We start from the raw sequence: 12724 nt of genomic DNA on the forward strand, positions 1-12724 counted from the left end.
CAGACCACCTGCCCTCACGGTACAGCACAGCCAGCCCCCCACAGCCTCACAGAGGCGGCCCTGGGTCCAGTCACCTCCCAGCCAGGAAGTGATCGACCCTGGCCTCCAGCCTTGCTGGACTCCTCCACGCTCGCAGGCAGGGAGCTAAAGGTCTTACTCACCCCTGAAGTTGTATTGCTGCCAGCGATCGCTCGGCTGCGCGTCTGGGTGACCGGCCAGCCAGCCCAGCACTGTGCCCAGAGGCAGTGGAGCCCGGCTTCAGCCTCATCCACAGAAAAGCAGCCTCCACCAGGGTCAGCCACCTCCAGGCAACCACCCCAACTTCCCTGCACAGCAACTGCTGTGTTCAGAATCTCACCCTAAACATGGAGGTTCCCCCGTCAGTGCCTTAGTGCAGAACCTCACCTCTCTTCCCGGGACCCCTCTCCCTCTCTGCTGTCGCCATAGTGATCTTTTTCAAGCAAAGTCACTATACTTTCCTCCTCAAACTTGCAAAGGATAAAATTCAAGTTCAGTAACTTGATACACACAACCAACAGTGATACTCAGTATAGTGAACAGTTTACGGTTTCCCCTCAATATCACTAGGCGCCAATGAATTAACGCAAACTCAGGCCAGGGTCCTGCAGGCCCCCTGCAGGGCCAGGCATTTACTCTTCAGTTGGCGGGTTGTAGGGAAGTCCAGGGGTCCCTCTGGGGAGGTGCTGGTGTTGCAAGGGGCATCTTGGGAACCAGGATAAGGAGCTAGTTTCCAACCAGGAGGAAGGCATCCCATGATTTTACACCCATGCAGCCCAGCTGGGGGTACCCACTGAATGTCGGCTTTGCACTGAGAACCCAAGCTGTGCCAAGTTCTTGCTTCGCACCACTTTTCCAGAGACTGTACTTCAGGGACACAGAGGGGCCTCCTTTGCCTGGAACAGTGCTGTCCGTAGCGTGTAGCTCCAGTGTCATCTGAGGACAGTGCTCCCGTCCCGGGCGTGAGTAATGGCCTTGTTCTTCCACTGGGACCCGGGACGCTGGCTCAGTGCATTACCACACTGGTGGCTGCTCCCCCCCCCCCCCCGGTGGCAGGTCTTTGCCTGTTTTCTCACTGTGCCCACCACCCTAGCAAGAGAACTAGCACATGGTCACGGATGGGTCAACATCTGCCCAATTGAGCAAAAGTGAACCTTAGGGCTGGGGAAGCCTCCGTCCATGACTCAGGACACAGCTACGCAGCAACAGCGACTCAGTGGCATTTTCTGTATAACAATCAGCCCCCAGAGCACACAAGGGCCACCATCTGTCATTGAGCACCCTTCCTAGTAACTTCTGAACATTAGCTACACGTATATACACACACAGATAAATATATGTCTTATATATAACATATTTATAAGTTTCTCCCCACTCATGCCTATTATACTCTTATGAACACTAAAACTAACATCTTGAACAGTAAAAAGCACACATTAATGCATTTTAAAGCCCCTGAAAAACCCCAACTTTACACTTTTTTTCTAATGACACCAAGTTTGGTTTCATATGTGCAATTTTAACACTAATAGTACATAATATTTTTTATTTATTTAAAAATATGGTTGACATGTATTTTTATTCCCCCCCCCACGCTCTCTTTTTTAAGGGACCCAATATTTTCTTCTGCACCCCGGGGCCTCAACTGACCTTAACCCACCTCTGAATACATGTGTGTTTTGTCAAGAACTTTCTGACCGCATGGGTGCCACTGCTAATGTGCCAGTTTCAAATGTAAGATAAAAATATTCTGCAGTTCAGAAATCATTACCAAATCACACGTGACCGGTCAGGTAGAGATCCTGACCCTCCTAAGGCGGAGGGGGGACATCACACACAAGGGGGAAATCGCTGGACTCCAGAGAAAGGCCACGGCCCCCAGGGACACCCTGGTGATTTCTCAGGACGTTGTACCAAACGGGGAGAAAGCATGGGGCCAAACCTCAGAGCGTTCCCAGAGCTTTATTACAGACACAGCTGCGCCAGGCGGCTCCCAGCCCCGCGCACGCGGCCGCTGCATCGGATCTTCTCAGAGAAAGCTGAGTTCTTCAGAATCTCGTCATCAACGAAGGAATTCCCCGTCACTTTCAAACACCATTTCTGAGCTATACCCACAGGACTAATTTTTTTGTGTCCTAGACCACCCCTCTCTACCACAACTAACGCAATAATCTTATCCAATAGAGCCTTATTTCAATATACTTGCTCAGATACAGGGTTCTGTCCCTTAAAACTGGCATGAAGCATGACCAAGACTGTCGGTTTCTTGAAAAGCCACATTGAACGCCAGCACACCTGGTGTGTCACTGGGCCCTGGGGCTGGTCGCCTGCCCCAGGGTACGGGTGTCCTCCACCGGGGGTTGGTGCCCATCTAGCATGGTGGGCGAGTCCTTCCTGGGACTGCCCGTCACCAACATCCAGTGGTTCCTGGGCTTTTCTACCTTGTGTGGATCCAGGTGTGTGTGAGCAGCAACTTCCACTTCCTTTCCAAAGTAGGTCCTAGGGCGGGAAAGAACGCATACTGACGGAAGTGCAGCAACGGCGCTCAGCACACTGGTCATCTGTCAAAAGCACCCAGCTTGGCAGGCTGCTATACAGAACCTTGGGGAAGGGGCAGTCTGAAGCACAGCCTGGGCACGAAGAAGCTCCACTCTATTTGAGGAAGGCTGCAGGGGCTGGGTGGGTGAAATCTTATATAAACCCCTCTTGCATAACAGAAGGGGCTCTAATAGGCTCTTTCACACCAGCAGAGTTCTAGGTAATAATATTTCATCATCAGAGGACTTTTTTGCATCTTGCCACACTTTAAATGCAGCTTCTGTGCTACCATTCACAGCCCCCCCCTCAGGCACGGTGTTTTGCTATACCCTGCAACACGATACCTTAAGAAAAGATGCCGGTGGGCCGCCAGCCCCCGATTTGTGGGGCAGTGATTGATGAGAATTTTGCAGTTTGCCTTAAAAGATTAAAAAACAATATTATTTGCATTATGAGTTAAGGCCTCCAATATCCTAAAAGCAAAACTTTGTAAATGTACTGTATATTCATTTAAATTCAGTTTAAGAAATATAAGTGGATAGAGTGTTGGCCTGGCATGTGGATGTCCTGGGTTCGATCCCTGGTGAGGGTACACAGGAGAAGCAACCATCTGCTTCTCTCTCTCTTCCCCTCTCACAGCCAGTGGCTCAACTGGTCCAAGCATCGGTCCCAGGCACTGAGGACAGGGCAGTTGATTAGAGCATCAGCCCCAGACAGGGGTTACTAGATGGATCCCAGTCAGGGCGCATGCGGGAGTCTGTCTCTCCTCTTCTCATTTAAATATATATATGTAATACCCTAGAGGGCAAACCATAATAGATTAACTACATTAATATAGACACACAAATGATAAAACATTACACAATCATTCAAAGTCATCTTGGAGACAATCTTTGATAACACGAGATATGGTCAGTGGTGTTATTAAGTGGATAAAATAAGAATATTCCTGATGCCCCAGTTTGCAAAAAAGGAAATAAATAAAATTAAGTAAAAAGCATATAAAAAATACAGAAATGGTAAACAATGGTGGGTTTCCCTATTTTTCAAATTATTTGTTGTGTTTTTTCTGAGTTTCCGTAGTGAACATATGATGCTTATAATCGGGGAAAAAATATATATCTTAATTCAGAGTCCTTACTCATGTGAGGTAGAAACTGTGTGAGAAAGAGCAAAGCAGCCCCTGACATGGGAAGCTGGCCTGGCCCTCACAGAATGCTCACATCGCTCACTGCCACTGCGACCACAAGTGGGTTAGGCCAAAAACAAGATTGCCCGCAGTCACGTCTGAACACAGACAAAACATGAGCCACAACACCAATGCCCGCCTCTCCCAGCAAATGTGACTGATGGCTGCTGCTTTATGAGTGACAGCTCAGTCTCGCTCGGGCCTGCACACTCCACAGTAAGATGGACTGAGAAACCCAATATAGAGTTGACCCAGCTTCCTGACTTCGACCGATCAGAGCGAAGCCCACTTCCAAGGACGCTCCCTAAAATCGCCCACCAAAGCCCATATTCTATCTATAACTTGTCCTTTCTGACAGCCTCTTACTGAGACGCTCCTTCCCCTACTTGGCAGCAAGCAGGGAGGCCGACTTGTTCACCCCCAAGGGCTCCTAATGGTCTCTGGCTGGACGGCAGGGGAGCTTGGACAGGTCTGAGGTCTCTCATTTTGCAAAGTTTAACTGTGTCTGAGCGAGGGTGAGAGAGACCTGCCTCAGGCTGTGGCCTGAGTTAGCTATGGAGAAAAAAATCCCTGGTGACTGGATCACTGCACAGCGACATCAACAACTATAACAATAACAACAACAACGATATAACAACAGGTGAAGCCGTGAGTGAAAGCCACTTTTCCAATAAGCACTATAAACAGACTAAGTATTTAATCCTCACAAAGCCTCATAAGGCAGATATTATCATCAACCCCATGCTACCTGAGGAAACTGAGAACTGACAGTTGAACTCATGGGAATACAAGGCAGTTTCACAGAGAAAAGCTGGGCAAAGGCCACCCAAAGAGGGGAAAGGTGTTGAGCGTGTCACTGTGGACCATGCAGAAGACAGAAGCTCGTGACCTGGGTCCAGTGCACTCGGGGAGAAGCATGCTGTGTCCTGCAGATTCACCTGGCCAGCCCTTTGTAATTCCACACTCTCCCCTTGACTTCTAACAACTCCTCACTCTGGATGCCTTTGGAGCAAGCAGCAACGCCTCTGGCCCTGGAAACCACTCTGTGCCCACCAGCCCTGCCATCCCATTAGTCCTGTAGGGCCTAGGGTCCTGAGAAAACGTGCAGCCATGAGAACAGAAAGATGCTGCCCGGCAGGACCATGGTGTTTACCTGCACGGCTGCCCCGGTCTCCTTCACCTGCCCAAGGTTTCCCAGTCTCTTTAGAAATGAGGACTTAACCGGGGCCTGGTAGGAAGCGGTGTCAGCGTCCTCACAACCTCGCGCCAGGGTCAGCCGATCTCATGGGCAGGAGATATCTCAGTATTTTTATAAAGCGCTGTAGATGATTTTAAGGTGCAGACAGAGTTGAGAAACACCAATGCAGGATGCTGCCAGAGGGCAAAACAGTGCCTCCAAGGCCCTGGCTGGTTGGCTCAGCGGTAGAGGGTCGGCCTGGCATGTGGGGGACCGGGGTTCGATTCTCGGCCAGGGCACATAGGAGAAGCGCCCATCTGCTTCTCCACACCCCCCCTCCTTCCTCTCTGTCTCTCTCTTCCCCTCCCACAGTGAGGCTCCATTGGAGCAAAGATGGCCCGGGCGCTGGGGATGGCTCCTTGGCCTCTGCCCCAGGCGCTAGAGTGGCTCTGGTCGAGGGCAGAGCATCGCCCCCTGGTGGGCAGAGCGTTGCCCGTGGTGGGCGTGCCGGGTGGATCCCAGTCGGGCTCATGCGGGAGTCTGTCTGACTATCTCTCACCGTTTCCAGCTTCAGAAAAATACAAAAAAAAAAAAAATAGATCACTCAGTCTTTTAAAAAAAAAACAAAACAGTGCCTCCAAGCTCGAGACACAAATGAATAAAAATAAAAGGAGAAAGAGAGTGAGGAAGAACATGGGCACAGGGGCCTGGGTGCCACGATAAGCCTCCCCTTCGCAGGAAACAGTCCACGGCCTCCACTCGACAGCATCAGCGCGCCAGGCTGCACTCACCGGGACGGGGAAGCCCTCGTACTCCAGGCGGAGCTGGGGGTCCGGGAAGGCGGCCTGCCAGCAGTTCAGGTAGGAGGTCTCATCTGTCAGGTACACCTCCTGCAGACAGGACCTCTTGGACAACTTCAGTGGGGTCCTGTGTTCACTTGATAAATATAACTGAAAAGGACAGCAAGCAGATGAACTATGTTACGCTAGTTGAAAATCTGTGAAGTAAGAAGCAATCAACTGGCTGATGGCAAGCATGCTCAAAAGCCATTTTCAAAATCTTTGTTTTTAACCATTGAATGAGAACGCTCCTTTTCCTCCACCTTAGAAACGTCACCTTGCCTGAGCAGGTGGTGGCACAGCGGATAGAACAGTTTCAGTCTCCCTCGCTGTTCTTATTCCCGCCCCTATCCCCTCTTCTTGTTCCGGACATAGGGCCTATATCAGTATTTACTGATTTATTATAAATAATGTTGCATAAAGCTCACTGTAGAAATGAACTGCTCTTAAAACCAGCCTCTTCATTTATTCCTGAGCCTCCAGGGGAGCCTACACCCCTCTGGAATAGACGTCCACACTCGGAATTTATTTCGGCAGCTATCTGGCTGCTCGTGACTCTGACAAGAATCACGTATCCTGCAAAGAAGTCCAAAATACTGACTCCTTGTTATAGCTCTTTACGGAGACCTTCCCCCTGAATCTGGAGGTCGTTTCTGTCTGTTCTGATAGATTTTCGTAGGTAGAGCTGTGCTATGAGGCGGGCGCTATGGGGAAGGCAGAAATCAGTTACTAACCCCAAGAACTTTTCTGACTCAGGAGTGACAATCATGTGTAGCTGCGAGAGGCTCCTGTAAGCGCCTGTCAGGTGTGGCTGTCTAGCAGGACGCACAGAGCTGGAAGAGGCAGCGGTGAGAACACATGCCCTCCGAGAAGCTCAGCTCAGGACCAAGCTGTGGGGGCCTAGACAGAGGTACTGGCATAGAGAACGAAGAATGGGCAGGGGTGCGTTAAGGAAGGAGACCCATGGGACTTGGCAATGAGCTGAATGTAGGCAAGGAAGAGAGACGGCTGTAAGATACACTCTGGCCTTGTCCCTGGGTGACAGGGCGAAGGACTGAGCCATTCAGAGCAAACAGAAGAACAGGACTTCAAACGGCAAAAAACATCTATCTCAACCCACAATCTCTGTCTTGTTCATTTAAAGGAAAACACTAATAAATCATGAATAAATCCAAAAGGCCATTATCAGCAGCTTTTTTTATGAATGCCCTGGAAGTTCTCAATAATTCAAAAACAAGGAACAGAAATTTTAAAAAATATGAGAATTTGAGAAGAGATAAAATTGTTATCATTTAAAAGCAAAATGACTATCTGTCTAGAAGTCATGACAATCAACTGAAAAACTATTTGAATAAAACTGACTTTATCAATGATGAGTATAAAAATCAATATTTTCTGGCCCTGGCCAGTTGGCTCAGTGGTAGAGCGTCGGCCTGGCGTGCGGAAGTCTGGGTTCGATTCCCGGCCAGGGCACATAGGAGAAGCGCCCATCTGCTTCTCCAATCTTCCCTCTCTCCTTCCTCTCTGTCTCTTTCTTCTCCTCCCGCAGCTAAGGCTCCATTGGAGCAAAGATGGCCCGGGCGCTGGGGATGGCTCCATGGCCTCTGCCTCAGGCGCTAGAATGGCTCTGGACGCAACAGAGCGACGCCCCAGATGGGCAGAGCATCGCCCCCTGGTGGGCGTGCCAGGTGGATCCCAGTCGGGCGCATGCAGGAGTCTGTCTGACTGCTTCCCCGTTTCCAGCTTCAGAAAAAAATAAAAATTAAATTAAAAAAATTTTAAAAAAATTAATATTTTCTTATCGTTTTGTGGTAACTACCATAAGGACCTCCCTACAATAGTATCCAAAACAGAAGATTCCAAGGGAAAACCTTAATGAGACTGGTGTCAGAGCCACGTGAAAAACCCACCAAACTTTATAGACAAATGTAAAAGAATAATTAAATAAATAAATGGAGCTACACCTCAGAAGGATAAATATTGTAAGGCTGCTAAATATGTGAATTTACTTAACTGTGGAATGCCAACCAAAATACCAAGTGATTCCCCCTCCATAACAGCAGGAGGACTTGAAAAATATATTTAACTGAAAGATTAATTCTTAAGATAATTCAGAGAAAAAAGTATAATAAAAGGAACTAGCCCTATGAACCGTCAAAGTATATTCTAAAGCTAGAATAAAATCAGACAACTACAGGCCCTGGCCAGGTGGTTCAGTGGATAGAGCGTCGTCCCAGCATGCCTGGATTTGATCCCCAGTCAGGGCACATGCAAGAAGCAGCCAATGAGTGTACAACTTAAATGGAACAACTAAGTAGAGCAGCAAGTTAGTGTTTCTCTTTCTCTCTCTCTCTCTCTCTTTCTCTCTCTCTCTCTCCACCCCTGCAGCCAAGGACTGATTGGAGCAAGTTGGCCCCAGGCGCCAAGGATGGCTCCATGGCCTCTGCCTCAGGCACAAAAAAATGGCTCCAGTTGCAACATAGCTAGGGACCCAGATGGGCAGAGCATCGCCCCCTAGTGGGCTTGCTGGGTGGATCCTGGTCAGGGCGCATGCGGGAGTCTGTCTCTCTGCCTCCCCTCCTCTCACTAAATAAAAAAAATTAAAAAAATCTAATATTGCAATGCTTGTAATTTTCCCTATATTTGAAACCTGTTCTTTCCCCCTTTATAAAAAAAAAATAAGTCAAATTCTTATAGTGCTGATATCTGGATAAATAAGACAATGTTGATTTACTCCCCTCTCTTGACAATTTGATAATTTCTCTAATTTTCACATTTAAAATCAGGCAGCAGCTCACCGTCTATGGTGTATCATAGTTTAATTGCCAGCACTGACTTTTCTTAATGGTACAAAATAATGATGATGATGATGATGATGATGACACTTCATACAATAATGGACTCTGATTCAATGAAAAACCATTAGGGTACCAGCTCTGTCACTTAGTAGCTGAGTGACTTGGAGCAAAATCACTTAACCTCCTTGTGTCTCAGTTTCCCTTCAATAAAACAGGGCTAAAATAGTGCCTCTGTCATAGACTTGTTTAGAGGAATAAATGAGTTCATACACATGAAGCACCTAAGCATGTAGTAAGGTACGATAACTCCCATTTCATAAATGAGACAGGCTCGAAAAGGCTCAATAACTTACCCCAGGTCCCATCCCATAGGTTTGCATCTCAGCTGGAATTGAAATCCAAATATATCTCGTTCTAGTTAACCTCCTAGTGCTCCAGGCAGAGGTAAATTTCGAAGTAACTTATGCTGATTTATGCAAACTTAAGCATCTCACATTGTCTCTCATATTAGACAGAAGTCCGACAATAAAAACTTAAAAAAGTTACCAGATCTTGCATCGGTAACCTTAAACAACTGTCAGATTACTATCTAATCCAATTATTTGTCTTACAAGTGAAGGTGGTATCAATTTTTACTTTGTCCCAGATGCATTGAAAATAAGATTTTATCCATTTTAAGGATGTATTTTTGAAATTCGCAAAATTAGAAGGAAAGAATTGGCCCCAAACAGCCTGTAAAACGCTGCGGAGATGGAGCCCACGCCCACAGAGCTTTCTGTCCGCTTCAGTAGGGTGCCCTTACCCCACACAGAAACAAATGACCAGTCACAAGCAGACGCGCAACGTGACAACTCACTGTTTTGTCCTCAAACACCCCGGTGATCCCCAGGCGAAAGTGCTGCCCGTATCTCAGGACTTGACCCAGCGTGGCCTCTCCGTCTGCACTGTCAGTTAAGAATAAGGATGATGTCATTTCTCTGAGGAACAATCATTCTGTAGGTCTATTCTGTGTGTGTGAAATTTTGTTATAATTTCCCTGATAATGTACATTCATGTACCATACCTGAATTAAGTCACTAAACAAAAGGTGGGTTTTTTTGGCCTTCAGATCCAGCCAGCCCCCTATGCCCTGCCTTCCAGCCTGGCCAGAACACAGAGCATCCTCACTTGCTCAGCCTAGAGTAGACTGAGCATGTAAGTCCTGTAGGAACTGGGTCAGGGGCAGTAATATCTTTAGGGAGAACCAAGGTAACACATTTGTTGACATTTAATGCAATCCTTAGGACACAGAAGTTATCTTCATGCAAACTCCCTATTCAAAATAACCCTAAATTAGACTTAGAAGACTGGCTGTATTCCTATAATATAAATATGGCTATCACAATTTAGCAATAAAGTGAAAGCAATATATATATATATAGTATTTTTCTGAAGCTGGAAACGGAGACAGTCAGACAGACTCCCGCATGCGCCAGACCAGGATCCACCGGGCACGCCCACCAGGAGCGATGCTCTGCCCACCAGGAGACGATGCCCCGCCCCTCCGGGGCGTCGCCCCGTCCCGTCGGGACCAGAGCCACTCTCGCCTTGGCCACAGAGGCCAAGGAGCCATCCCCAGCGCCTGGGCCATCCTTGCTCCAATGGAGCCTCGGCTGCGGGAGGGGAAGAGACAGAGAGAAAGGAGAGGGGGAGGGGTGGAGAAGCAGATGGGCGCCTCTCCTGTGTGCCCCGGCGGGGAATCAGGCGGGGAATCAAACCCGAGACCTCTGCACGCCAGGCTGACGCTCTACCACTGAGCCAAACGGCCAGGGCCTGAAAGCAATATTTTTAACCGTAATTATGTGTCTGTTCTCTCAGGATTTAAATGATCATTTTCAAAATCTGTTCAAATACCTTTATAGTGGACAATTAATTTTAAAATAGCAAACTCCCATATTATGCCATCTTGCATTAAATGATATATTTCTGGTATAAAAAAAACAACAAAAAATATCCATGGAAACATTAAAAACAATAAAAGTCCTCCAATGAGCTCCAAGCACTCTGAGATGTTATTAAGAAAGCCCACTTTGCTACTAGTCAGCTTTTTTAATTGAGCACAAATTACAACTTATCTTGATGTTTAAGAAAAGGAACAGTAAAGGCCCCTTGACAATAATTCTCAAGGTAATAAAGCAAGAATGTTCAGAGAACTTCCACTTCCGACCAGCCTTCCTCCAATTCCTAGGACATCCTTAAGCTATAAGTAAAAACAGACATTTATAATGAAACTTAAAGTATCTTTACCTCAAAATGATAAAGGTGTTTCTACTAACTGGGATCTTGGTTGGTGCTGCGCTCAGGCTACAAGGCACCTCAAATTTGTCACTCAGTTGTGCTCTGATCTCATCTGGAGTCAAACACAGGCTCAGGTCCCCGCTGAGAAACAGATCAGCTTCTATCTCAGGATGGTCCGGATTCACAAGCATCACGTGGTCGCCATTGTGAACATATCCGTCCTCAGAGACAGAAAGCTGCATCTACAATTGAAATATATAGGGGTGCTTCTAATTTAAATCATGCAAGTCCTTAATGGCCAGTGCTGAGGCCATCTCAGATGGACCTCCTTTCCTTCTCAGAGTAGGACCATTTCAATAAGGGATTCACTCAGATTCCCTCAAATTCTATTCCTCCCTTTGCTGCCACCAGCCCATTCCCAATGTGCCAAATTGAAACCCCCAATAACCCAAATGTATTACAATGAAACTGATTGAAAAACCATATGGGTCAAGTCCATTATTTATCCAACATTCATTGAAAATTTCTTCAACACTAACTAAAGGCCATTTTACTAATCCATGTATTAATGTAGTCATTTCTTAATACAGGTTAACATAATTAATAACAAGCTTCTCTTATGTTTCTGAAATCCTATGCAATTTTAAATACTGTGATTTTCAGATCTAAAGAGAAAAACTGGTATTTTCCAAATAACTAATTTATGGAATTCTCACTTGCTTAACATATACTCACACTTGATTTGATACAATTTTAAAATGGAGTTTGACTTTGAAATTACCGGTCTTAGGAGAGTCTCTTTTAGTCTTCTGTTTCTCTGTATGAGCAGCTCTCCCTTATCCCTCTTCTCTATGAAGTCTTTCATGAGATCCTGGTGAAAATAAAAAAAATCAAATGAAACCCAAAAGGCCAATAATAGTCCTGAATAACACAAATACTGATAACTTTTAAATCAGAAGCACCTCAAGTGAAAAAGCAAAATTTAAAAACAGAAAAAAAAAAACAAACAAACGTGAATATCATGAGAATGGTGGAAATTTTTTTAGCATTACTTTAATATTTTTATTGCACTATAAAATGTTTAGAAAAATGACAAAGACACAAAAAAGAAACATCACCCATAATAACTCCAGCCAGAGACAGTCAGGAGTAACATTTGGAGGCCGTGTGTCCTCCACTAAAGTCCCCCTGGTGATATGATGATTGACGCGGAAAGTCTACCCCCCCCCCCCCACACACACACACAAGTCTGATATAGGGATGGCCCGGGGCCTTGTCAAGACCGCCATAGAATTCAAAGAAGTGAGTGGAAGGTCGCTAACAGGGATACCACGGGGACACTCAAGAGGGCATGTATGACAAGGTGGGGCATGGGGGGAGGCAGTATTTCTGTTTAGAGCCTGCCTCCTCACCCTCCTCACTGGGCTGCAGCCTCTAGGACTGTAAGTGTGTAGGGAACAGAGGGAAAAGAACTCAGAGGAGTTCTTGACTAAGCGGGAGGCACAGGTGGGAGCAGGAGCTTGAGAATCAAGGCACCGAGTTTGAGAGGCAAAGGGACCCAAGGAAAGAGTGAATAGAAAGGCACAGACCTGGGTTAGTGGGACTGTAGGTAGATGGTCAGAGAGGGTGGAATTGTATGAGTACTGGGGGAGAAAAGAGCCTTGGGGTGCTCAGAGTTCAGCCGAACTTAGGGAGGACCTGGGGGTCCCTGAACAGCTGCGTAGTCACCTGGCTACATCCTCACCTCCTCCAGGTAGACGTCCTCGTTCCAGTTGCCCATCCGGACCCCGAAACCATACGTGTTCTGAGCCATCGCCTTACCCGGACGTTGCAGAGTTAGCGTGCCTGTTGCCATGACAACTCAACCCCCTGCGATTGGCCAAGGCCC

The 12724-nt window shown here is 46.9% G+C and overlaps 1 protein-coding gene across 2 annotated transcripts; it reads right to left on the reverse strand.

The window, feature by feature from the left end:
* Positions 1–1964: 1964 nt before the first annotated feature.
* CFAP161 (cilia and flagella associated protein 161) lies at positions 1965–12693 on the reverse strand. 2 transcript variants are annotated; one of them, XM_066355652.1, is made up of 7 exons: positions 12581–12693; positions 11618–11707; positions 10846–11078; positions 9416–9503; positions 5714–5872; positions 2901–2974; positions 1965–2517 (listed from the first exon to the last, which is right to left on the reverse strand). In XM_066355652.1, the coding sequence occupies exons 1-7, from the start codon at positions 12689–12691 to the stop codon at positions 2322–2324; spliced, it is 951 nt and encodes a 316-aa protein (XP_066211749.1). In that variant the 5' UTR covers positions 12692–12693; the 3' UTR covers positions 1965–2321. The 2 variants fall into 2 exon arrangements, with proteins under 2 accessions (XP_066211749.1, XP_066211750.1); XM_066355653.1 differs by having other exon boundaries at positions 12565–12645.
* Positions 12694–12724: the final 31 nt, after the last annotated feature.

This window comes from Saccopteryx leptura, chromosome 13 (assembly GCF_036850995.1).
Source record: "Saccopteryx leptura isolate mSacLep1 chromosome 13, mSacLep1_pri_phased_curated, whole genome shotgun sequence".
Taxonomy (NCBI): Eukaryota; Metazoa; Chordata; class Mammalia; order Chiroptera; family Emballonuridae; genus Saccopteryx; species Saccopteryx leptura.

Coding starts and splice junctions, on each gene's coding strand:
- CFAP161 (XM_066355652.1), bottom strand. CDS start 12,691: ATGGCAACAGGCACGCTAACTCTGCAACGTCCGGGTAAGGCGATGGCT. Junction 11,708..12,580: donor AGGACGTCTACCTGGAGGAG/GTGAGGATGTAG, acceptor TATTTTCACCAG/GATCTCATGAAAGACTTCAT. Junction 2,975..5,713: donor ACGAGGGCTTCCCCGTCCCG/GTGAGTGCAGCC, acceptor TAATCTTTTAAG/GCAAACTGCAAAATTCTCAT.